Source organism: Polyergus mexicanus, unplaced genomic scaffold (assembly GCF_030449975.1).
Source record: "Polyergus mexicanus isolate NDT 795.1 unplaced genomic scaffold, iyPolMexi1.0 SCAF_12, whole genome shotgun sequence".
NCBI lineage: Eukaryota > Metazoa > Arthropoda > Insecta > Hymenoptera > Formicidae > Polyergus > Polyergus mexicanus.
In genome coordinates this window covers 5,093,469-5,119,111 of record NW_027223332.1, presented here as the reverse complement: position 1 = coordinate 5,119,111, position 25,643 = coordinate 5,093,469, and the positions used below count along the sequence as shown (strand labels likewise).

At 37.0% G+C, this 25,643-nt stretch overlaps 1 protein-coding gene across 6 annotated transcripts in view; it reads right to left on the bottom strand.

Annotated features, from left to right (window-relative positions):
* The window catches only part of Ten-a (tenascin accessory), a 422,894-nt gene that overhangs the window by 278,206 nt on the left and 119,045 nt on the right, over positions 1–25,643 (bottom strand). For all 6 annotated transcript variants that reach the window (XM_070304904.1, XM_070304905.1, XM_070304906.1 and 3 more), the window contains exons 3-4: positions 14,311–14,369; positions 4,493–4,738 (exon numbers count right to left, since the gene is read on the bottom strand). In XM_070304904.1, the coding sequence (XP_070161005.1) occupies positions 4,493–4,727 (235 nt within the window). In that variant the 5' untranslated portion in view covers positions 4,728–4,738; positions 14,311–14,369. The remainder of the gene's footprint in view (positions 1–4,492; positions 4,739–14,310; positions 14,370–25,643) is intronic.

Genomic DNA, 25,643 nt, shown 5'->3' with positions numbered 1-25,643 from the left:
CGGCAATAGAGTGATTTAAATGGATTGACTGTCTGTAACGCAATTATTCAAGCGATCGCGCGAAGAGAGAACCGTCTTCCCTCCCACCTTCCCCCTCGTAATTTGACGTTCAAAGCGATTCCTAGACATGTGGATTTCGATCATGCGATCAGACATTTTTAAATTATTCATTCCTCTTGATAGCTACTAGCTCTGACGCCCGCTAGTGTGTGAGTTTCTGACGTGATGGAATAAGTGGAAACGGTAGACTGTTGCTTTCTTTCTTGGCGAAACTTTCGCATTATCTTCTAACGACTGTTGCTTTAACCTATTTTCCAGGCCTGCTATGGGAACTCCAGATATCTAATCCTGTATGTTAGCGTCTCAGAGTTTCCAACTCACACACAACACACACATGCACACACACACACATCCACGCCGTTACATTCGAGTAAGAATTCCATTATATAATCTTTGTTTGTAGCTAAAACTCTTAATAACATTTGTGCAAAAATAGCTATTCGGAGAAAATGAGCAACATCAAGTCAATCCCATTTTAATTTGTTTCTCATTCGAAATAAGGTAATACTCAAAACTTATTAATGTATTTTGTATACTGTATCGATATATATATTAGACTAAAATAATATTATTGTTATATAATATTATTTTGAGATGTGTGTCGAGATGAAAAAATTATGAGTTTATTAAGAATCTGTCATATTCTAGCGCTATAATAATTTGGTTATATCTTCATGAATTCCGAACTAATCTCTATATCCGATATCTCGCGTATACCATACGACTACTTCGCGAAGCTGAAACTTCCATCTGACCATTAAAAATTTACCCATGGCTTAACCTCGTCTTCTGAAATCCTTGAGAATACATCGGAGCTAAGAGTCCGTGGTATGTAGTAACTTGAAAATGCTCGGAGGCCAGATGGAGAGCTCAAGCGCGGTTAGATCTCGAGTCTTAGCTGAGAAAGCAGTCGGCTTTTAGTTCTCGCTACCGCTTCCATTAATACTAAGAACACGCTTTGCTACGATATCTTCGAATTTATTTTATTCATGTCGATCGTGACACTTTTTGCAACCAATCGTCATTCGCAAAATCTAACGGCATATATGTAATTTGTAAATATTTGACATTGACAAATATAAATAGATGATGCGTTCTGCGTGATCGTAACATCCAGATTTGCGCTGCATCCGCTCATAAATGACAATAGCGCACGCGCCGCTTTCGATCGATTACACAATGTATCGATTCTAAAACTTATCGGAATGGAAAGGTGACTCGAAATATTGGACAATAGACACATATGAATCAAATATATTAATATATATCTCTCTCTTCGTATACCGAATAACGTATAAACAATATTTGATTAACGCGAATGAAACGGTTCGATAAACAGATAAGTGTGCACTCGCACAATAATTGCGGAGACTGCAATTGTATATATATATATTTCGTTATAAAAAATTACCAATTTATTGTATATAATCTATGGAGATATAACGTAACATCGTATACGGTGTCATCGTATGTGAGATCTCTGCGCACATTGTCATTTCGGTGGACAACATTTTCCGGAAGGTAGTAAAGCGTGATACGAACCGTTGCTGGTAATGAGCTGGCAATATAATGTCTAAGCCTGGTCCAGCCGGCTAGCCTGGAGATAGAGGACCTCACGCCTGGACATCAATATATTGATGACTGTGCGGACGGAGATTAAGAGCTGCCATCTATATCGACGCTTGGGCCCTCTTGTAACGTGACACATCGGATGCCATTAATAAAGAGACGGTACTTTTGTTCGTGTCTGACGGAAAGCTATAATAGGTATTTTGATCCTGGCTAAGAAGGCATGGGAACGAGGAGAGATCTTTTTCCATTATAGAGATGATAATGACACATACATATAATATATCCCTTAAGGGGGAGTAAAGAGGATGAAACGTGAATATGATTTGAAAAATACATATTAAGACTGTTTTAACATTTTTGTCACGATACGCTATCGATTATGCGAGTTATGTAGAGCGATTTTAATTATCGGATTTCCATATGACAATTTATTATCAACAATGAAAATCATAGAATAACGATTAAAATCTTAATATCTATTATACTTGGAGGTATACAATCGACATATTACGAATGAAATCTTCGATCGTGCATTAATTATGAAAAAAGATATCGAGCAATCGAAATAATCGATGAATTAATAAACGATGAACTTTTGAAATAATGTCTACGCGGTCATCCTTTCAAAAGCGAAAAACGTCGGGGAAAGCTGCATAATATCGATTCGCGATGAAGCGCGTATCAAATGGGCGGGCGAGAGAGGACGATGCGCGGAAACAGAATTGAACAAGCAGGAGGAGAAGCTGCGGGCGAGTAAAGGCGAGTCATTACGTTGTCGGTACATCGTCTCTTTCGATACATTTCGAGTGCGGTTACGTGACACAACGCCGTGCCCACGAGTCCGAGTGGTAGATGGATTCGAGGGAAGGGGTCGGTTGAAGATACAGGACATAGGAAATGGGAGAATAGGGATGAAAATGGGGTAGGACGACGGACATGGGATCGGGGCGGAGAGGCAGCGCGGTAATCGGCAGCAAGTGAATTGAAACAAATGCAGACAGACATGAGGTGGACTGCTAGATATTCTCTCTCTCTCTCTCTCTCTTTCTCGCTTGATACCGCAACCAAGAAATATAGCATAAATCGAAGCATCGGTATTAATTGAGTTCGTCCCTATCGTTGAATGTAAGCGCAACGTTCCCTACTTTCTTCGACCTCAAGACGAATCGATGAAACGTGGGAATCGAGGAGCGGCGAGGGAAATGACGAAAGAGATATAGGGGAGCAGATAAGGGAATACCATATGAGACAACTTATCCTGACTTATTGCATTATTCTTTGGGGCCCAGTTCGTTGTATCATCGTTAGACCTCTCAAATGTGTTTATATTACACGAAGCACATTCAGCGTATCAATAGTTGTATAAGCAAAATATACTAAAGGACTAATAATTCGTTGTTTTGGATGTATAATATGCGCGTACGTAATAGTTATTATTCGCGAGGGTTTATTTACTTTTTCAAAGTACTCGCTTATTATATTAGATATTATATTAGAAGAAAGTTATCGCTTGCGCGCGCGCCAATCTTGATTTTGGTCTTGGAACGTAATATCCGGCAGTGCTTGTAGACGACGCGAGGAAGTAAAACTAATTTCGTAAATCCTTTAATCTACGCGTTTGGTGGAAAGCCGAGGCGAGATTAAGGGAAGCGGTTTGAATGGGCGAGCTCCTGGGTGTTTGATGGAATATGATGAACGAGGTACGTAAAACTTGGTTATTGGTATACCGGATCAAATAGAAGAAAGGGAAAAAAAAAAAACAATTTTAATCCGACGCACCGCAACTAAAACAGTTGTTAAAATCATGCCACGCAATCGTACATAATAACGAGATAATTGATAATGTTTCTTATTGATTTATACGTTGCATTTATTTGTGCACAAAATCTGGCATTGAATTTCCGCGGTCCTTGAAATATACAACTCCCTCGTTAATGCTCTTTTCGAGTTTTAGGATATTTTGATGGAATATAATTCAATTGATGATATTTCAGAAAATATAGATCGTTACATCACAATTTATTTAAAAGTGTTAACGAGATATTAAAATTATTTTTATATAAAATTAATTGTATTATTAAAAATTTTGTGTATTATTTAATAAATGATATTTGCCTTTATATTATCAATATTAATATAGTATATTTTTAATTATTATGATTGAAATCTATAATTTGTGCTATATCTGTTAATGAACTAATTATTTGATTTATATTTTATGATGTTAAACATACACACACACACACACACATACGTTAAATAAAGATATTCTCCAATATAGTAAAACAAGTGACATTGGTTGTGTCAATATGTTAAAATTGCATCTCTTGATCGAAAAATCATTATATTGGACAAATATCATAATATTACGTCACTCGACTTGTTCATGAAAATAGGATCAATCGTAAATCAAAAATAGATATTGATAAAAAAAATCAACAATGGCATAGTGATGGCAGAATCACGTTTTTGGTACAGATTCAAACAATTGCAAATATATATATATATATATATATATATATATATATATATATATATATATATATCGTTTCGTTTGAACATAATAAACATGGGACCATACGACAGATTTATATATAATATGTAGCAAATATAAATGCAACTTGTATCAATATAACATGTTTATTTCATTGTCAGGTTATTTTGTTATTTATTGAGTGTAACATAAATTTTAAATTAATGAAGGATAAGAAAGATAAAATTGTTTCGACACATAATGAAATTATATATACAATGTTTTCTCCGTAAATATACGAGCGAGATATGGGACGCATTGTTTGCTAAGCTTGCCTAATAAAAAAAAAAATTAAGTTTACGGAAAAAATTAGACTTTATTACTTACTGCCGTATTGTTGTGCCAAAATGGAGGCAAAGACTTGGCCGGGACTACGTGCGCCTCTTGCAACAGATGAGCTCGACACGGACCCCATTGCGTGACGTGCGTTATCTTCATCATCGCTACTGGATTGAGCACTAGCTCCATAACCGCGCCGTTCTCTCCATTCCAGGGACCGTTGACGGCGCAGTCCACGGCCCCCATTTGCATGACCGCGGCCCAACGTACCCTCGCTGTCCATCGCTACAGCATCTGCAACAAGTGTGAGCGATGACTTATCTGACAGCACAATCAAAGTACTAGCGAATATCAAGTGCTACGAAAAAAGTATACGATTAAATAGACAATAGGCATATGTTCCTACAGATTTTATTATATAAAGACAATTGCAATTTGACAGTATTTTTACAATTTAACATTTTTAGAAAAGTGATCATGTGGAGTAAATTTTACATTGATTTCCGGGGCAGCTATATTCGAAAATACAAAAAAGATATACGAAGCTTTTAATACAAACTTTCTGTGCGTTAGAGAATCTTAAGATTTACATATATGAGAACGATGACGAACCAAACGCAACACGAAAATTGTTGCGTGGAATAACAATGATGCTGTTTCGTGGAACGCCAATAGTAGCACGTCAACGTCGAACAACAATGACTCATTAGGCATTCACGGCCGTTGCTCGGAATCATTCAGGGACGAGTGAAATCGAATTGTATATTCGATATTTGCTGATATTCAATGCAGATAATTCTCACTTGGATGCTGACAGGCTTGTTTACGTCTGAGCTATAGAACGTGTTGATATTGCACTGCCAGTTTTAATATATAAAATAGATAATAGATATTTTTCTTGTTTCGATAGTGAAGGAGAATAGGGGAAAGTTGAAGCGATGATGTATACAAATATAAAAATATCATATAAAATTTCATATAAAAATATATTTATTGCCAGTTATTTACAGCAATTTTATTATATTTTTAATTCGCGGGTTTTTTGTCTTGATATGACGTAATTGACGGCAATGATTCATTGTTAATATTAATAAGTTTTTTATATTTATTAAACGGAAGTTTAAAGCGATCTTAGATTTCCACAGAATCTTCCTATTGATCCGCTCCTTTCAATAGAGACTATAGATCGATAAGATCTCGAATGTATATGGTGGCAGATAATTGAGTGGTGGATGCCTCTCGAAATTCCCATGGAGACGTCCTCTTGCTTGCCATTGCTCTCCCTTGATTGCAGGGGTCGCTGATTGATGCTCCAAGGGAGAATCGAACAGCGATGTCTTAAGATCACTCACTGTTCCTTCGACTATGAAATTTCAGTTTAGTATATATTATTTAGTATATATTAGTATGTATCATCAAAGATTTTTACGTTTTCGATCACATCTTCAAAGAACAGCATCAGTATTAATCCAATCATCGTTGTTATCCTTGAATACTCAAAAATAGCATATCGATCATACTTTTACATAGTTAATGATACATTCCAGTTGTAAACTTTTAAACGTGATATAAATATGAGTCTGACAAAAACAATCTCATGAAGTGATTCTATTTCAATAAAAGAAAATAAGTACAACCGTTTACCCCAATGGCTGTATCCGACGGAATTGGTCAGGGAATTTGTTCGGTAAATATTATATGAAAATTGAATGAGTTTGAAGTAAATTAAATTCTGTATATATGGCAAACACACATAAAGTGCACCAAATCAATTTTGTAAAAGTATAATAACGATTATAATATATACATATTATAATTTTATCATGCATATTTGATAAACAACGCTTTCGCGTGTACGTTGTAAAAATGAATCGACGAGCATTGTAATACTTAAATGCCGTAAATGGAGGAAGCCATGCTGGGAACGACGAGCTTTATTCCGCCGTAATCCCGAATCAGGGGCTAAACGCGATGGTTCATAACCACGAGCATATCGGCACGAATTCCCAGAAATTTGCAACCGTGAAATTTATGGAGAGACATCCAACGTTGTCGGGCGTCGCGTTAATAAATCTCAATGCTTGGCAAAGCCGGGCGAGAGATAAGCCAGCCTCGAAACGCTCCCTTATGCATCTCTCTCACAGCCACTTTTCTCACTTGCCTCAATAGCGACTAACAGATCCCATCCTCTATACACAAGGGTACTTTACGATGTATGTTTTGTTTTGTCGGCTCTTCGCATCTTCCTTCGTTTGCGTAAGTGCGTCGAGAATGTGGGCGACTTGTCAAACCGTAAGTGAATCGAAAAACATCGGCGGTGCGAGGCGAGTTAATGAAGAACCCGCAAGCGCAGTCGAGTGCCTCTTTACGAGTAAAGCGAGAGGACTCCTGTCAGTCTTCGTGATTTCACGTTATTGATCGATATTTTTCATAACCCTGATTCTTAACTTAAGCGGCAATGAAACAATTTAAATGACGCGCGAAGAGTGGCACTCCGCATCACTCGTAAATTTGACATTCGTATCCTGTGATTCTCTTAATTATTTGATCTGAATATAAGCGTTTCTTCGTGACAAATTTTATTTTATTAATCCATGAAAACAACGGAAGAGAATAAAGGCGAGAGTATAATTAGTTATAATTCTGATAATTCCACCGTTTCAAATATATTAGTATCAATCGAGGTATCTTGAAAGTATTATACAATATATTGTATATTGTTCTCAAGTTTGATTCGCAGCGACTTTTTCTACTTATCTACTTTGAATTGCTCATTAAATAAATATTTAATTATCCTGGAGCGCTTTTGGAATACAAACTGCCGTTAGCGTAAAAGTTTTCATCCCTTAATCTTGATAATCAACTTTAGTTATATCATTTCAGCTAGATAGTCTTGAATAAACCGATGCTTCAAAATTAATTTCGCGAATAAACGATTGAAGAATAATCTCCAATTTATGCGCGTGATTAGCGAAGTTTGAAACATAGCCTTTTTGTGCCATCATAATAGAAGGAAAATTTCACGGTGAAAGAAAATAGACAATCTAGCATTACATTTTTATATTATACAATGTATTGCCTATTTCACGATAATGAACGGCATTTGTCGCTTTAATAGAAAATTTTTATAAGGGGTCGTAAACATAAAGCAGACCATCCAAACCGTGGGGAGCTCTTATTGCTATAACTTATGGCACACATGGCTGATAACATAATGGACTTGTGCAATATAAAGCGCTTTGCGAAGAGGGCTATCACGGATTTGCTGACTGCGAGTTTAATATGATTCGGCTATTATCGCCTACTTATGTTTTTGACGTAAAAGTTTGACATAATGACTTTGGAAAGAGAAAGAAAGCGTAAACTCTTATTTTCATAAAATAATATACGTTAATTCAATTCAATTTTTTGATTTAATTATCGAGAAAGTGATTTTACTTATTTGCGTAGATTCATTTATTGGAAAAAGTAAAACCTGTCTCCTTATTACAAAATTAGTACAATTAAATGTGGAAAAGTTTTATACGATAGACATAAACGATAAGTTAAATGTCGGAAGAGAGAAAGGATTAAATGTTACACGTTAAAGTCTTTGTCTTATCACTATTAGTTATCGTGGTTAATAAGATGGCTGTCTCCAAATGTCTCGGCGAATTTCAACGAGGCAGAATTGATGCCAAAAATCATAATCTTACGAAGCAACGCGGTGTACGGGGAGAATACGTTGGCTGCATCCAATGTCAGATATAGAATGAGCATTAGAGTAAAAGTTTTCAATATCGAGGCGCGTCTCTCTCACATGTGTTTACTATTGCCAAGAAATTGTTACAGTTTTGTAATAATGGACCAACGGAAATACAAAAGTTTTTCATTACTTTTTAACAATAATACCAGCTGTTCTCTCTTGCAAAAGTAACGAACGGGGATGATTCTAAGTTTTACGCATCATTTATTGTATTAAAGAAAAGAAAAGTTCCTTTCTCAGGAGAAGACGTGGAGAGTTTGTCAGATTTTACGACACACTCGTGTGCGCATATATTCTTCACTCGGTAAATATAAATCTGCACGTGTCGTGCGTAACCTCTTAGAAAGGGGTTAAAAATCCTCAGCTGCATAGTGTATGTGTAACCCGCAAGAAAAGTCGTTTCGTAATATCTCCCCATACTGGAGAATATAGTAGCACTCCGACTTTCAGACCACGAATTCAGTCTTAGAGAAGGCATACCATAAAAGGCTTTAAGAGTTTCGCCGTGTTCGTGCGAATTGAGTGGGATTTGCATACCACGCCGCTGCGGCAATTTCACGAGAAATGTGGACCGGATTTTTAAACGGCATCTAATGAAGGTAACAGCAAACGACATTGTTCAAGTCCACCACGTTGCCATCCGCCTTGGGATGGAATGTAAGAAGGTCATCTGAATGCATGAAATATAAACTGGCAGTAGCGTACTCGGATATGATTCGAGAAAGACTTTTGCATATTCATCGAGCTCGCGCGATACTCTTGTTCGTCAAGGGGGCGCAGTCTTAAATATTAGTCTTAAATGCTTATCCAACTTTTCATTACGGATCACCTCTACTATCTCCATATCATTACACGGCATGATTATACAATTTTAGATTTCTCGACGCGTTGTTGTATTAATTCAAGAATTATATTACACATATATAATACGCCGAATATGAAAGATATTACTGGTTTAACATAATATTCTCATTCTTCTAATATCAATAGAGAGATTATTTTTATTTTTTATCTCTGAGTTTTGTTTTAGAAATATTCTTTCTCTCATCTCTCATTTCTCTATAACCTGTATTTTTTAAGCAATTATTATTGTCTGTACATTTGCAACGATAGAAGCAATATAAAGTTATATATATAAAAAAAAAAAAAAAAAAAAAAAAAAAAAAAAAAAACAGCAACGGAACGTGTTATTTCTTTGTGGCAGATATTAAAATCTGACTTATAAGTCTAAGAATGTGTGCGAAAATCTCGGCACTTGACTGAAATTGATCCGACTGCGGCTATCAATCGTCCCTTTGCATTGGATAGATAGATTCGCGCGATGAAGAAAATCGCACGGTAGCGGCGGCTTTCGCGGCATTTTGTGGTGCAGAATGTCAATTAAACGGCGTGGCCGATTAACCATAACCAAAACCTCGACAAAGGCCGGAGCATGCACGGTTTCGCACTCCGGCGGGTTCATCACGCGATAATTTATATGGTAATTCCAGGGACGTAATAAGTCCCCCTCGGCAAACTCCGGCTGCCCGCTACACACGATCCTCCGGTACGGTCGCGGCGTTCTGCGTTGACCCCGGCGTGGCGTTCCATCGGGAGAGGATGGCCTGCCATGTACACATCATTACTAAAAGCGGTCATCGATTCATCGGAGTTCGACCACCGGCCGTGCCCATCGACCGATCCACCGTAGTGATGTGCGCGTCGGTGCATAGACAAGCTGATATATATATATATATATTCTATGCGCCAATGAAGGTGTGTAGACGCGTCTATTGTCAAATTTTCTCACCCGCGATCAACCGTGCGAGATTTAATTAACACCATCTCGTTAACTTTTGTCGCGACCTATCGTGCTCGCATATGACGTTATCTCGCACGAAGATGAGCTTGCTTGCTCCATCAAGTGGATCGCTTGTATCGGTGAATTAACTACACACATCGTTCTTTTTTTCGCGCTGCTCAGTTTGTATACGTTATCTCCATGCATCTCAATAATGTGTGAAACATCACACTACGGAACATACATTTTTTCACGCCTATCATTAATTTTTATGTTATTTATTTTCTAAGAATATTTTTATGATGATGTAACATTAACGAATTTACTCGTTAAAAATTTCGAAAGAAATTATTTGATTTGAATCGGATAAATTTATTTATATACGATATAGCTAATATACATATTGTAGGTTACATTTTGTTTTTAGCTTATTTAGCAATTTGTCAATTCAAATGAAATTATTTCTAGATAGCCTGTATGATAAAAGATTCCGTACATATTTCAAAATCTGTCGCGCGATTGATATTGATTCATGGAGACGAGATAGAAGTTATTAAAAGCGGTGATAATCGATGAGGATGGATGGCATTATAACATTACGGTAAAGCGATTTACTCATAAATTTTGTTTGCCTCGACAAAATCGAAAAACCGCGAGACATCGCTAGGGCGTGAATATATTGACACGAATGTAGCTCCAACATCGGAGCAACATTTATTTTTCCGGAAATTTTTATCACGGCGAGCGGGCACAAGTATTGAATACTCGTCACATATATGTAGCATTCTTGTTGCGGACAAATTACAGACATATCACCTTGAAAATTCTAAAACTATATTTCTGCTCGTTTACATTCCACATTGCAAAATATTTTATTATAACAGTTATTTTCATTGGCGATTCTATTAATATTTCATGTATGTTAAATGATTCTCTATTCTTGCTCGATAACAATTCATTGCGAGTTTATTACTGGCGATAAACAAAGGATCCATTAACAATTTAATCTCTTGCGTTATAAATAAAGAGTTTTTAACTCTGAGGACTTAAAGATATATTCTTTCTTACAAACAATAGGGCAAAGTAGAGTAATGCTCGCATGGTTCTAGCGACGATAAAAAGCGAAGAAAAGGATGCGCTACGAAGAAGAGAAAAGGTAACGATTTCCGTTTAATTTACCTCAAAAGAGAGCTTCCACGTGTCATAGAGCGAGTGCTATCGAAAGTTCAAAGTAGCAGGTCGATAGAAAACAAACGGGTCCATCGCCGCGCCGTTTATAGACGTCGCGTTCGAGATCAGAGAAGGAAGGCTTCCGATCCTAACGACCATTCCGTTCGATTCCGCAGTGATTACAAAGTCGATTGTTAGCGATTCTTCGAAGCTCAATTATTCTTCGTAATGACTCCTCCATTTAATCATAGATATACATACGTAGCAGCGCCTCCATACATCGTAATCTCGAAAGCATACTTTAGAATCGGAGTGTATAATACAAATAATTGTGATGCAAGAACGATCTCAAAAATGAAATCTTATTTCAATAAGCGAGAAATTTCACTATGTGCGTGCATGTGCGACTTGCAATTTAAAATGATAAAATTCATGCGCAAACGCGTTCTTTCGTAATCGTTTATCGAAATCGCGGCAAGTGTGATTAACCATCGTCTATCGACAGATATATTAAGGTACTCGAAACTCTATTGCGTCCTCGCTTCGTTCTCGCTCCATAATCTACGATGTAGTTTCGTCTTCATTTGCCAAATGATCGGTAAATTCTTGCGGCGCGACGTCGTCGCTGACTGCGGAAAAGATGGTGTTTAACATCACGGCATCCAACTATCGTAGGGACGTTACGATGAAACTTAACTGCGATGTAAACCTACTTTGGCGTTGCTGGATGCTGCTAGATGAACATCGTTTCTCACTAACACGAAGTTGCACGAACCATTTAACGATTCTCCGAGTGGGATTACGTGCCGCGATTATGATTTATTTTTGTAGGTTTGTGTGACCGTGGAAGGAAAATTTGTCTCACGATGTTGAATAAAATTGCAATATGTAAATTATAGTTAGCACTCGTACGAAAACAACAAGTACCGTATAAGTTTTAGAGAAAGAAAGAGAAGTCGATCTTTATTTTGTTTTTATATATATATATATATACAACACAACTTTAATGAGATTAAAAATCATAAATTATGCAAGTTATTTTTTTAACTTTATGAGTAATTTCTAAATAAGAAAAAAAATATATTATACCTAATTAAAGCTTTATTAAGTCGAATAAAATATCTGAACATAAATGACGATCTCTCAATGAGTTGAATACTTTTAGTCTTATGAAGAATATATATATATATATATAAAATTTATGCAATAAAACTGTAATGTAATGAAATAGACGAAAATACAAATTTGTCACAAAGCTTTATATAAATATGTATAAGCAAAAAAAAATATTTTAAATGCACATCTTCAAGTAAAATTAAAATTTCATTACGTAGCACTTTGTAATATATAAGGATATGAATTCTCGAGATGAAAAAAAGATATCTGATGTGGTGTTATCGCCGAAAAAGAAGAAGCACGAAACTTTTAGACTGTCATTCTCTTTCCCGACCTGCAGAAAACAACATTCTTGAAACGAAAGACTGGTCGTGGAAATTGGATTGTCCTTCGAAAGCCCCTGGGGTATCATGCGTAGGAACGCGGGATGATTCATTCAACGCTACATCCGTGAAATGTTCTGAAACGCGCGTTCTATAATCCTGTAAGAAAGAGTAAGCTATAAATAGAAAGGAAATTTCGCGCGTGTTGGTAGATTCTCGTGAGAAGATTTTATGGACCGTTTAAAATGCGCTCTTGCTATATAAAACATTCAGCATGTCTTATCGGATTCATATCGAAATTGTGCATATCTCATTCGCTCCCTATAACAAGAAGATTTAAATAATATCATTAAACTAGATTATATTTCCGTTGCTTATTATCAGATTATAGAGATAGTCGATGACGATCTAATACCAAAGAAATAGAAATTGCATTTGCATTTTACCATTCATGAACATCCGGACATACATAAACGACGAACGCCTACTTGTAATTATATCATATTGTAAATATTTTAAATTTAACTCGCGTTAGAGAGGAAAGTGGAGAAATCCTACGAATACTCGCGCGCGCGTAATTACAAATTGCCCTGGTCATTCGAATTTAAAAGTGAAATAACGAAAGTAAATAAAAGTTAGCGTTTGACGGTTGTTTGTTTATATGAACTTTTCTCATTATTTTGTTTAGTAAAACATGCTCTATCCCTCCCTCTCCCCTTTGGCAAAGTTAGATTAAACATTTTAGAAACACTCCGTATAAGCTGGCTAATCATGGATATACGATACATTCAACATTTATTCTCGCAATTACGAGAACAAGAGAAGCTACTCTTTAAATGGATGTAAAATTTACAAGATTGCGCCATACGATTATCACACGAGGATTTCTATCTTCTTGTTCCGCGAATTAATGCTTTCGCGGTGGCTCTTTTGCGATTTTGACACTGCACCTAATACCGCTTACTCTAGCGACACAAAAAATTTTATCCTCTCTTTTTGCCTCTTTCTGACATTATGACGTTCGTCGAAGCGTATTCGCAGGAAAATACACCGACGTTCTCAGGATAAACTCGCGTCGTAGCGCAAATGTAAAATGACATGAACATTAAATAAAGTCTAGAATACGACAACATTTTGCGCGTCCTGCAAAGCCTCTTAGAAGTAAATTGTAAGTCTCTTACCCGACTGGTCAACGCTATAAGTACTTTCGTTTGGTCGGCAAAAACAGCTTGGAGCGTAAGGAGATTAGAGTCGTTATAGCGTCAGCCCCGGAGGACAAAAGTGAAGGAAGTTTCATGCGAAAATCGCGACCCTTGTCTAACGTTTCACCATCTCTCGCAACGCAAACCGTGCAAAGTGACGGAAAGTCGGCTACCGGTACAAAAGAATCACAGTCGAGATGTACTAAAGTACAAGTTGCGTAACGTTGCAGAGGACGTTGAGCTTGCGCGAGAAAGGAATAATTCACGCGACGAAAATGCGAAGAAAGCCTCGCTATGTCGCAGCGTTATACGGCAAAAGAATCTCATCTGTATGACGGAACACAGTCCGGATTTTTTTTTCTACGTCCGAATGAAAAATTCTTTGTTAACTGTAATGATTTAAATTTGTGGCAATTAATATATAAATTTTAATTAAACGTTATATTTTTCTAACAGGATTATATTCTTTGAATAATACATTCAATTTTTAAGGTAATGCTGAAAATATATTTCAGATATAATGTACTTACAGTGATGCGTCAGACTGGTGGTCAAAATCTGCTTATTAGCTTCCGCGTACTCAGCAGAGCTGAAAACAAGAAATGGCACAGTTTCAAAATACTTGCTGATAATGTAGTTAATTGAAGGGAAAATATCATTAATTGTTATTATAAAAAATTTTTTTTATTCTAAACAATTTCTGCCACATTAATATTAGTTACATGTGCGATAAAAGCTGCTTAATAATTATGAAATTTTTCAGTACACATAAATCTCAGTTTATGCGGGTCTCGAGGATTAATGCAGCTACTTTTCTTAGAAAGCACGGTAGGAATGCTTGACTAGATATGTATGCAAAGCGACCCGCATTTTATTTTAGATGTCTGTTGCTTGTACACGCTATATCTACGCGCAGTAATCTACATAAAGATAATTTTAATATGTAAAACTTTTCGCGTTTACCGTCACATAGACAACGTATAATTCTAAGAAAGCGAAATAAAAAGATGATGAAAACATATGCGCATAATTTTTTTTCGCGAAATTCTATATTATATTAAACTATCTGCTTATAATTAAAAGTAATAATCAACTGTTGATATATCTGAGTAATTACTGTTAAATTAAGTATGAATATAAGGTATAAAATTAATTGCTGCAGAAATACAGAAAAAAATGTAATCTTATAATATTTGAATACTTTTATTTTAATAATTTGATATATGATATAAATGATATATATATCAGACGACTCTCAAACGGATGTCTCGGATAACGCGTTTGTGCCGGCGATGCATGTTTGATGCCGGAAGTGGCTCGACTTCCAGGGCCCACCGTCATCCTCTCACAGCGGTTTCCGCAAGCTCCGTAGGGTCATTAGCCAACCATTCATTATGCAACTGCGAGGCAGCATTGCGTCAATATGGGGGCGGCAGATTGTTGACCCAATCGATAACAATGCGCCGTGTTTACCAATCGGATAATCAACAGATGCAACCTGTGCTGCCTCACCTTCGAAGACCAAGCAAATGGGAATTACGGTTCGTCTCGCTCCGAATGATATTGCGTTCCGGAAATGTTACCTTTCCTCGTATCTCTCCGTCTGTCAGTGATCCGACGACGTCGATTGCTGCCACCTCTCTATCTCGACTGCCTTTTAGCCAGAAGCGAACACGATTACGAGCTCATCAACGTTAAATGATCGAAAATCTGTTGAGATTTATAGTCTAATCGTACAGATATCATTACTGATCGAATTATCCCAATATGATTTTCTACTTTGCAATTTACACGGTTGAAGTGATTTGGACGCACACATCGGCTTTGTAATCATGTGTTTATAATTATACACGGGTGAAATATACTGATTTTCTAAAGAGTTTACTCAAAGTGCTCAGCGACACGTGTTAAATTATGTAGAAAAAAATGACGATACACATGAGATATTTTAACAAGCGATAGATCCAAAAATCGCGATATAAGTCAGTAATAGTATTGGCACGATGAAATATTTCATCGAGATTGGGTTGTGTTAAACTTGCGTCGTATCGCTGTACACGACGAACTATGTATTTTGATGCGTTCGTTACGGGCTTGCTTTAATCGCGATTGCAGGACGGGGTCCGGTCGAGCGCGTTCAATCGCCGAACCAAGCCCGAACTCTGTACACGCCAGCGTCTGTGAAATGACTGGAGAATGGAGGAAAAGAGAGATGCCGGAAGTACGGGTGTCGTGAGATGAAACGTCAAGCGCGATATTCTCGCGCGGAAGGACGCCGGCTCCCTTTGATCTAAGTTGTCGAGAATGCGAGGCGAAGGGACAGCATGCGTAGCTGCCGCCCAGAAAGTTGAGAGTAATTTGCTTAGTTGGATTAGATTGTGAATTTTGTATCTCTCTCTCTCTCTCTCTCTCTCTCTCTCTAGTCCGTCATCGTCGACCCTTGCACTTCTCTCGCCGCCAACCTTATAATTACAGTACTATCTTCAGAGATGAGCTTGTCAATTCGTTGCCCGACACAAACCATTCGCCGCTAGGATAGACGATACGATTAATGTTAAGCACTATCGCCTTAGATAATGCAGATAATATTAATCTGTCATGGAACGCGGCGGATATAAACGAGTCGTGCGATTTTTGAGATCGTATGACGCAAATGTCGTCTATTGAAACGAGAAGGATTTTACGGATAAGGGAGATAATATATTTTTTTTCCTTTCGATATAGCATTAATAAAAATTTTTATTCGTGTATCTTTAATAATCTACGATCGAGTAAAAAGAATCTCCTACAATTTAATTTATATTTGCATTATATATATATATATTAGATTGCAGTGTTCGAGGCTATTCTGTATTTAAATATCGCACGCGCGTTACGAAAATCATGATCGCCAGGGAGAAATTCGACGCTTATCCTGAACTGTGCGCGCGTATCAATTTTTTTTCAAATAATCGCACGGGATATGCTATGCGATCGGTCGCTGAAAGATCGGGCCGACCCAAATTCCATTAGCGTCGAATTATGCGCGGAGCTTTCGCGATTCGCGTTTGTAGATCACGATACCGGCAGACGCGTACGTGTATACCCGGACGGGCGTAGCGAGTGCACGCGGAGAGTCGGATATAATCCCGTGGAAACGGTGGTACGTTCCGTATTCACGCTCGCTCGGTGTATCTGTGAACGTCGGCGCGGGGGATGCCTCTAACGGCATTGCGAATCCTATACAAGAGACTTCGGGCACGAATGGCGGATCAATGTTTTATCGATATCGCAGCAGACACAGCACTGATGTATGTCTCGAGTCGGTGATACGTATATTGCGCGTGCTTTCTACCGTTTGCAAGAGGATTTATGGATTAGCGTTTGTTTATCATCGCCCTTGCTACCATTTTCCCCGTCAGTCGCTCACGTTTTTTCTACCCGGACGATCCGCAGTCGCGGAGAGGGCATTAAAATAGGCGATCCGAGAGAAAGCGGTGGAGACGACTCGCGCGGGCTCGATACGCCGCACACGTTGCGATTCCTCTCTCTTCGTGTGTCTTTTTCGCTCTCTCTCTCTCTTACTAAATACTATTCTTCGTTCGAAAAAATACGATACAGAAGATAATTGTAATTCGTTTTTTAAAATTCTTTTGTAGGTTATTTTCAAATAATATATTATTTATTTGAATATTTTATAACTTTTCTATATATATATAAATAAATAGCTTAAAATTATATATTCGATATCGAGACATAACTGGAAATAAAATGAAACGATTTTGCGATCGTGAAATAAGGAAAAAATCACTTGGCGAGGAAGCAGCAGAATTTCTGTAATGGGTAGAGAAGACATAAACGAAACATGTTAGAGTAGACAAAGAAGCGATGTGCCTAGCTCATGGTTGGGCCATGCATGAACGCGCGCCTAGAATCCGCGATGTCGACAGCAGAGAGAAGGTAGAGAAGGAGCGGCACGGAGAGGGAAGGCCAGAGAGAGGTTACCGCCGTCAGGAAACTTTTGTTTAAAATTGGAATTCCTTTGCGGCTCGTTGGGACTAGGAATGCAGATAGGGCGGAGGCGACGAAAACCGTGAGTGGGCGAGACGAGGTCGTCGGTGGAACGGAAGAAATGCGGGTGACTGAAAAAAGGCGACGTACGATATTGTTTCATCATAAAGGAAAGCTTCTTGCTCGCGGGGGAAAGCTTTTAAGGAGCGACGCCGTCGAAACTCGAGCGTGTGTTGACGCACGCCTCTGCCGCGTAAACATTTTGATATACATCGCAGATTTTCCCTCGTCGAGAATTTTCGCAGATTAGACCGACGTGCGCTTCCGCATATCTATCGTATGCAGCCGCTGCTAATAACAGTCGGCATAAACGGCTGGTAGTAAAGTAGGGCTAGTAATGACGATCACATCACTATCAGATTGTTGGTAATAACGAACGATTTTATTTGAACGCTTCGTGTAAAGTCTAAAATATATTTTATAGTTTTCAGAAAAAAAAAAAAAAAAAAAAAAAAATCACACGCCAATACTTTATTGAAGTTGACAATTTTTTGTATCGCGGTTTCAGTAAAAGAATGAATAAGATCTGTAACTTTGACTTGCGTAGAATTTATACATTTCGAATAAGTACAATTAAGCAATTATGTGTTACTTGCCCGGTATGGCAATTGTTTAATTAATTTGCAGGTATCTCACGTATGTCTGGAATCATGTTCCCGTTACGTATGCCGCTAACGTGGCTAAACGCATTAACCCATAATTATCGAAATTACAGATCGGTGGGACAGCTAACCGGGGAGTCTCCACACTGTGTGCTTCTCTCAAGATTCTCTCTCGCCTCCTTGCCCGCTATGCGACCTACTGCGGATACTCGGGAAAATATCCCATCTCGCTAATTATTCGAACGTAGCCACCGTTCTCGAGTCGTTCTTCTTCCTCTCACATTAGCTTAAGAAAGCGGATTACGACAGCTTGATCGTTTTAAGAAATTCACTCGCGAGGATTTTATCGTAGCGGGGGACGGTAATCGAGTCACGCGCGCCGCGTCAATTATAAGTCCGAGTCGTTGTTTGCGTACGGCGAGTTTCAGGAATATCGAAAGCGTGTGAGGGTAGCGAATATTTTACAGAACATGGCGCCTGGCATGGAGAAGACGCCTTTAATTTCCAGCTGGTACGATATCGCGAAGGGACGAGGATGGGACGTTTCTCGTTGGAGTTTCGCAGCGGAATCGATCATCCGGAACTATAAAATATCGCCATCGACGATGACGTATTTCATTTCGCCTATCAGTTTTTTTAAAGGCAAGCATCACGGATATCGACGACCTTTCAATGGAATAACGGATCCCCCGCGAAGAAGAAGAAGAAGAAAAAAAAGAATTCCGTCACGTTGCAGCCGTAGTGTAATTGCGGATGCAGTAAATACTTACTTGGTGCAGTGACAGTACGAGGAATGCTTAAAGACGGTATAATTAAAAAGACTTTTTATTCCGTTTTGCATTGAGTCTGTGTCATAATATAGCAATTGTATTATCTTCGAATACTACTGACGGGATTTCTCCCTCTCCTCTTCCGCTCTAATGCGTGTTAAATTAATTTTGCGAAAAGATCCACATAAAGTACGAAAACTTAACCGGTCGCCAAACTTTTTCTATTAAGTATTATCTAGATCTCGGAACACCGCTTATTTCCGTCTAGAAAGTGTTTTATTTCTTAATGTTAGGCCGTCTTATCATACTCGTTATTATTCAAGAATCACGAAGTACTGGCACACGCGATCGTTACATACCGTAAAATAGTCTCTCGCAACCGTACTTCCTAGCCGGACGGGTTTTTTTTCAAAGTTCGGCAATTTTTTGAAGCGCTACTATCGCCATTAACTATTCTATCCTTGTCGAAAAATACTTTATCAATAAAAAAATATTACGTATCCGTGAAGATTTGGGAACAATAGGAGAATACGTGATAATTTCGAAATGTTAGAATATTTAGATTTTATGAAAAATCAAATTAAATTATATTAAGCCTGTGGTAAAGAGCGAACATGTATGTTAATGTGTGGGAGATAGGACAGGTATTCTAGATATAGATAGAATTTTTACTATTACTTCCAACCGAAAGAGAGATAGAGTTTCATTCTCTGTGCTAAGTATTTCCGTCCTCCGACTTTTATCCTGATGAGTACTGGACGGGGTGTGGCTGATTCTGTCAAGGAAATTTAGTAGCGATTGTGGCGTCCAGCAATTAGAGAAAGTAGGTGCATAAAGTTTCTTTGACTCCTCGTAACGAAGGCACTTTTATATCACATTAATCCGTAAGTGCCAAAAATTATACAAAAGTCTTAATTTTTTAGTGTGCGTTTAAATTACTCTTGAATATTATTTAAAACTTAAAATTTTTTATAGGTTTGACATACACATATATACGTTTGTATACAGATAATTAACACATACATTTATATAACATTGCGCTGTTAAAATTTGCGCGATATTATTATCGCGTATGAAAACACCGCACTTTATTATTCGCTATCTGTACGAGACATCATATTCGTTCTGTTTTGCTCTGCTAATTAGTATCGATGATAATTACATGGCGCAAATGAGACACTACAATAAAAAAATTATAAATGCTTGTAACAACATTTAATTTTAATTATATATATATATATATATATATATATATATATATATATATATGTGAAATTTACATAAATTATTATGTAGCATTAATATTCTGTCTTGCGCAACGACATTACGACGTACTCGTAAATTATGCTCTAAGATAATAGAATAACACATTCGCGTGCTAATAAAATTGATTGAGAATTAAAAATACATATAATTCTAGAATTTGTATGCTTTCGCTTTTCTATCGTTCCAGTAAGCTCTATTTCGTGTATATTTGGAAAAATAGATTTTTTTAAAACAAAGTCAACACCCGGACGAAACGTGGCAGACAAAACACTATAATCGCGTAGTTGGCGCGTATGCGCACGGAGTTTGACGAAAGTTTGGTTTCCGGGCGCGTTGGCACTCCGACGTAGAACTTTATGCTAATTCGACGCGCCGACTGTACAATTAATAGGAGTTCAACTAGCCGTTGCAACAACGATTCCCACGATCGTGGATGAGCATTGCGCAATGTCTCTTGTAAGGATGATGTGGCCAAGTCGAGAGGATGATACATCAATTATGCAGAATAATTGTCGCATCTACGATCGCGATTAAGAAACGACGTGTATTGTTCGTAAATTAATATCCCGCGCTTTTGCGCGTTTAGAAACGATTAGAGCTCGAAATTGGTGATAACAACCGGCTTGCATCTGCGTTGTGTGTATTTTGTACATAGAGATGCACGCGAGCGTATGCGCGCGTGTATGTGTGTTTGTTCGGTATCGTCGCGGAGAGAAGCGCGAAAGCAACGAAGCCGGGGGTTCCTTGCTACAGGCGTCACAACTCATCCTAATTACATCTACCCTCGTTTCCGGATTCTAGGGGTTTCCCGTCAGGAGAATACACTAGCACTTAATTAGTATTGCCAACCGGACTTGCCGCCGCGGCGCGCACTGCAATTGAGACGTTTAACTATATTTCCCTCCCGGAGAATTATTACCCTCTGATTTACGGCCTGCGCAAGCATTGATAATGATTTTCTTCCGTCACAAAGGAGAATTCAGAGAAAAGATTCATGCTTTTATTGATCCACTCATACTTTGAATCTGTATCGTTGATTCTCAATTTTAAAGATCCGTTGAAGCATACACGAATGCATTAAAATGTAATATTTCATTATTATAATGCAGAAATTGTAATATATTAAAACGATAATGGTAGTGAAATTGTTAATATCATTCTTAAAAGCATTGTAAATTTTTCATAAAAGATCTTCTAATTAATCTGTTTTGCATAAATTGATATCGTTTGAGAGTCAGCCTACTTTTAAATTTAATTGTAACAAATCCGGTGTGATTAACGAGCAAGTGGTTGTCTGGATATATATATATGGTATATCACGAGGAGCATAGCGCTCCGGTTTCGCAAATCATTTATAACCTAGCATTAAAAGATCTTAACGCTCGTGTAGCGTAAAAAATGAACAGGCCGACCGAGTCGGGCCCACTAGCAATTTCGTCTTCCCGGGACATTCTTTCTAATTACCAGAGATTTATTAACGTTGTCGCTGCACAATCCACTTCTTGCATCATCCCGTGCCACCTCCCGCGCGCTTCTCTTAAGCAAGTTCACTCTGCCCTATCCCGTGACGATCATTCCTAAAGTGATTGTTCTTGCCGTGGTTTGAGATAAGAATCAGAGACGCGAAACTTTCTTCGGATAGTCGTTTTATTTTTTATCTCCATTATAGCGTATCAATTTAATACAGCAATATTTTTCATATTTATATCGCAAGGAATAGAGACGTATCGAAAGTAGTACTTGTCTTTGATACTTATGTCTATTATTTTCCACTTATAAGCATTTTTTAAGTTTTAAATTTAATTATATTAATTCCATGTGCTAATTTACTTTATATCTCTTTTTTAAGTTTACTTGTTTTATATTTTAGAGGAGTATATTTCATGATATCTGTATCGCGTGCACATCATATTTGATTGATCAATCGTATTCTTATTTCCGATGATAAAATAATTTATTCTTTTAAAACAATAAAATTATGATGGTTTGCTAGGCAGAATGATGTGAATTGAAACGATAAAAGCAGATAGCCTTGTTAGTATGAAGGGTGCAAGTAAGAAAGCACCGGGCTAACAATAAGTAGGACTAACCGAGCTACGAGGATATTTCGGTGTAATGGGGCGAATCCTATTTGATATTTAACAACTTTCATGGTAGGGCTTTTCTTTAACTTCCAACTTCTTTTCACTGACTTAACGAGCACGCTGAAGATTTTAAATCAGCTCTCAATTTTAAAAAAACTTTCGGGATAATTTTCATTTATTACGTCTTGTGATATAATAGCAATTTCATTTGTTTATATTTAATAATGCATCAAAAATTGATTTTATATATACACATCTGTTCAATCATGTTCTGTGATATTTATGTAGATAATATATGAATCGTGTGTTGCAGCGCAAACCGACATTATACATTATATATTGCATTTGGTATAATCATATTCGGTATAATTTGTGGATATGCAGTATAGCTTGATGATGACATTCACGCTATCGTGTCAGCTATTGCACAATTATATTCATACATTATCTTGATTCGTGCATCTGAAATAATTTTCAAAATCAAGAATATAAGTGGCTTATTACATTGCAAGCTTATTGGGATAGGATTATTCAGCTAAAAGTAAGATACGCGTCTTCGTGCTATTGAGTTTTCGATTTTAACTCACAGCAGCTCATTGGGGTGAGTCCGGATGACGGAGAAAAATGGGCAGCAATTTTCCTCAAGGGTAATCTGACGAGCGCAGAGTAAGAAAGTGAAATTGTTAGGTACGTTCTTAAAATCACGGATGAATCGAAATTGAAGGGCGAGAAGGAAATGAGCGATGACTTCATTAAATAATCTGAAAAAGAGAAGCATTTTTTTTCTTCTATATTTCACAGGATAATAACGTAATTCTCATGGAAATTTCTTTATCTTTCGAAAGCCATATAGATATGTATGTATGTATGTATGTATGAGGAATATTCTGTGATTAATTAGAATATCATTTAATTTAATTAATGTTTAAATGTATTTGCAACAAAATTTGAAAAGATATTCTCGTAACCTGCAATCGAAGTATAGATTTTATGCTAAGTTTCTCTCAGTTTGATTTTACAAGTAAAGTAAATGTACAATTGTTATTCTCTAATTGTTACAAAATTACCTGTCAGTTTCACTTGCGCGATTCATTTTCTGCTACAACTTATTTTCCGTTCGTCTTTCTCTTCCACTTTTCGTGTCCCATCGTCTCTTTACGTTTCACATTGAGGGTGACTGATTAAAGAAATCCACGTCAGATGCTCGCATCTTGGACAGAACGCCTGTCAAAAGGTTACGTTAATTGCCTCGCGCTTGATTGATTAACGTTCCGATCCTATTAACTATTGAAAAAGATTAGAGGAAATCCTTTCGAGCGCAGATAGATAGTCCCAATATTACGAAATCTGATTTGTTTCTATTGTAAGGTGAAAAATGATTCTTTACATATCGGTAAGCATATTACAACAAATTGTAATGGATTAGTTTGAAAATCAATCATATTATATATATAACGATATTAATGAAATAATTCTAAATATTTTTTTTAAATGATGCGGATATTTATAGATTATCAGGAAAGGATTATTATTGTATGTAAACATTTGAAAAGACTATATTATATAATTACTTAATACATTTGCAGATATAAAAAAATATATTTACGAAAAATATATATAAAGAGGATTTTAAAATAGTTACATTGCAGAATGATCGATAATATAAGCAGAACAATAGTCAATACGAACGATATACTTTGCATGAGAATGCAATCGATGTAATTCAGCTGGTGCTGGCACGAGAAGCATATCGCTGTAAAATCAGCTTCACGATGATATGTCTCCACTATATTGTATATATATATACATATAACGCACATACCGATGGGTTAAGTCAACAATTGACAATGAGAATAGCAAAGCGCATAGCGTATAGCACCGCGAGAAAATGTGTATAAATAGATTCAGTTTATCTTATCAACCTTATAATAACCGAGAATAATTTATTTTATTCTCGTCATGTACAAGAAGTCTTTCAACTCCGAAGAACCTCTATTTTCCGTGGAAGACTGAAATATCTAGCTAGATATAAATATACGGATAGCCGGTGTTTAATGAACGGAGATATATCGTTATCATAATCGTTGTATTAATAGACAGCGGCAATTAAAACTTGCGAGGAATGATTCCGTCGACGTACAGCGATATGCACCGCGTCTGAACTTCATTCAGCGTGTCTGGAGAAGTCTCGAATTCTTGGCTTCGAGTTATGCGAATTGATACCAGTAATTAAAACTTTCCTCGATCGTACCATAATTGTGCTATTAACGCATTTATCGGGTACTTTCGAGATCAGGCAAATGTTACTGTTTGTGATCCTTAATATAATATATTTATTTTTCTCAAATATCAAATATATATATACATATTTTATTTTATAATATCTTTTGTATATGTGGGCCAATTATTCAGTTAAAAAAAATTACATTTGATAAAGACGAGCCATTGGCTCTTTAGATATTCATGTATCAAATAGTACGCGTACGTATTTGTGTATGTATTTATTATATGTCACAAATTTGATCGAGACGCTTAAATAATATATTTTCGAACCCGTGAATGCAGAGAGGACAGACGGAAGGAGATACGCCGATATACCGATCATAAATTCAATTATAGGTGAAACTGTTCCCGATGACGTCACATCCATTCTTTGGCGGCTCTTTCCCTTAGTTTCTATCGGATAACAATTACGGCAGCCCATACTACTACCGCCTATTCTCGCTCAGCCATCGATATCTCATCCATTTCCTCTGTCCCGACACTCCTTCGACAACTGACCAACACCTTGAGAAAGGTCTCTCATTTCGCACTTATGAGATTCATGTTTGCGTGCTACAAGTATTTTTTTGTCGTTGAAAACAATAACAATATTTGACTATAGAAAATATCATTAATATTATCTATAAATTAGATCCAGCTTGTGGAAAATATAACATGAGCACGATATTCTTTGAATTTTTTCTTCAGAATTTCTAATAATCAATATCAATATCATATGTATAAAAAATCTTCTAGAACTCGCACATAATCATTTTGCACCCAGTTCTAAAGACGAAAGATACATTCTTTGTACTGAAAAAATGATAAG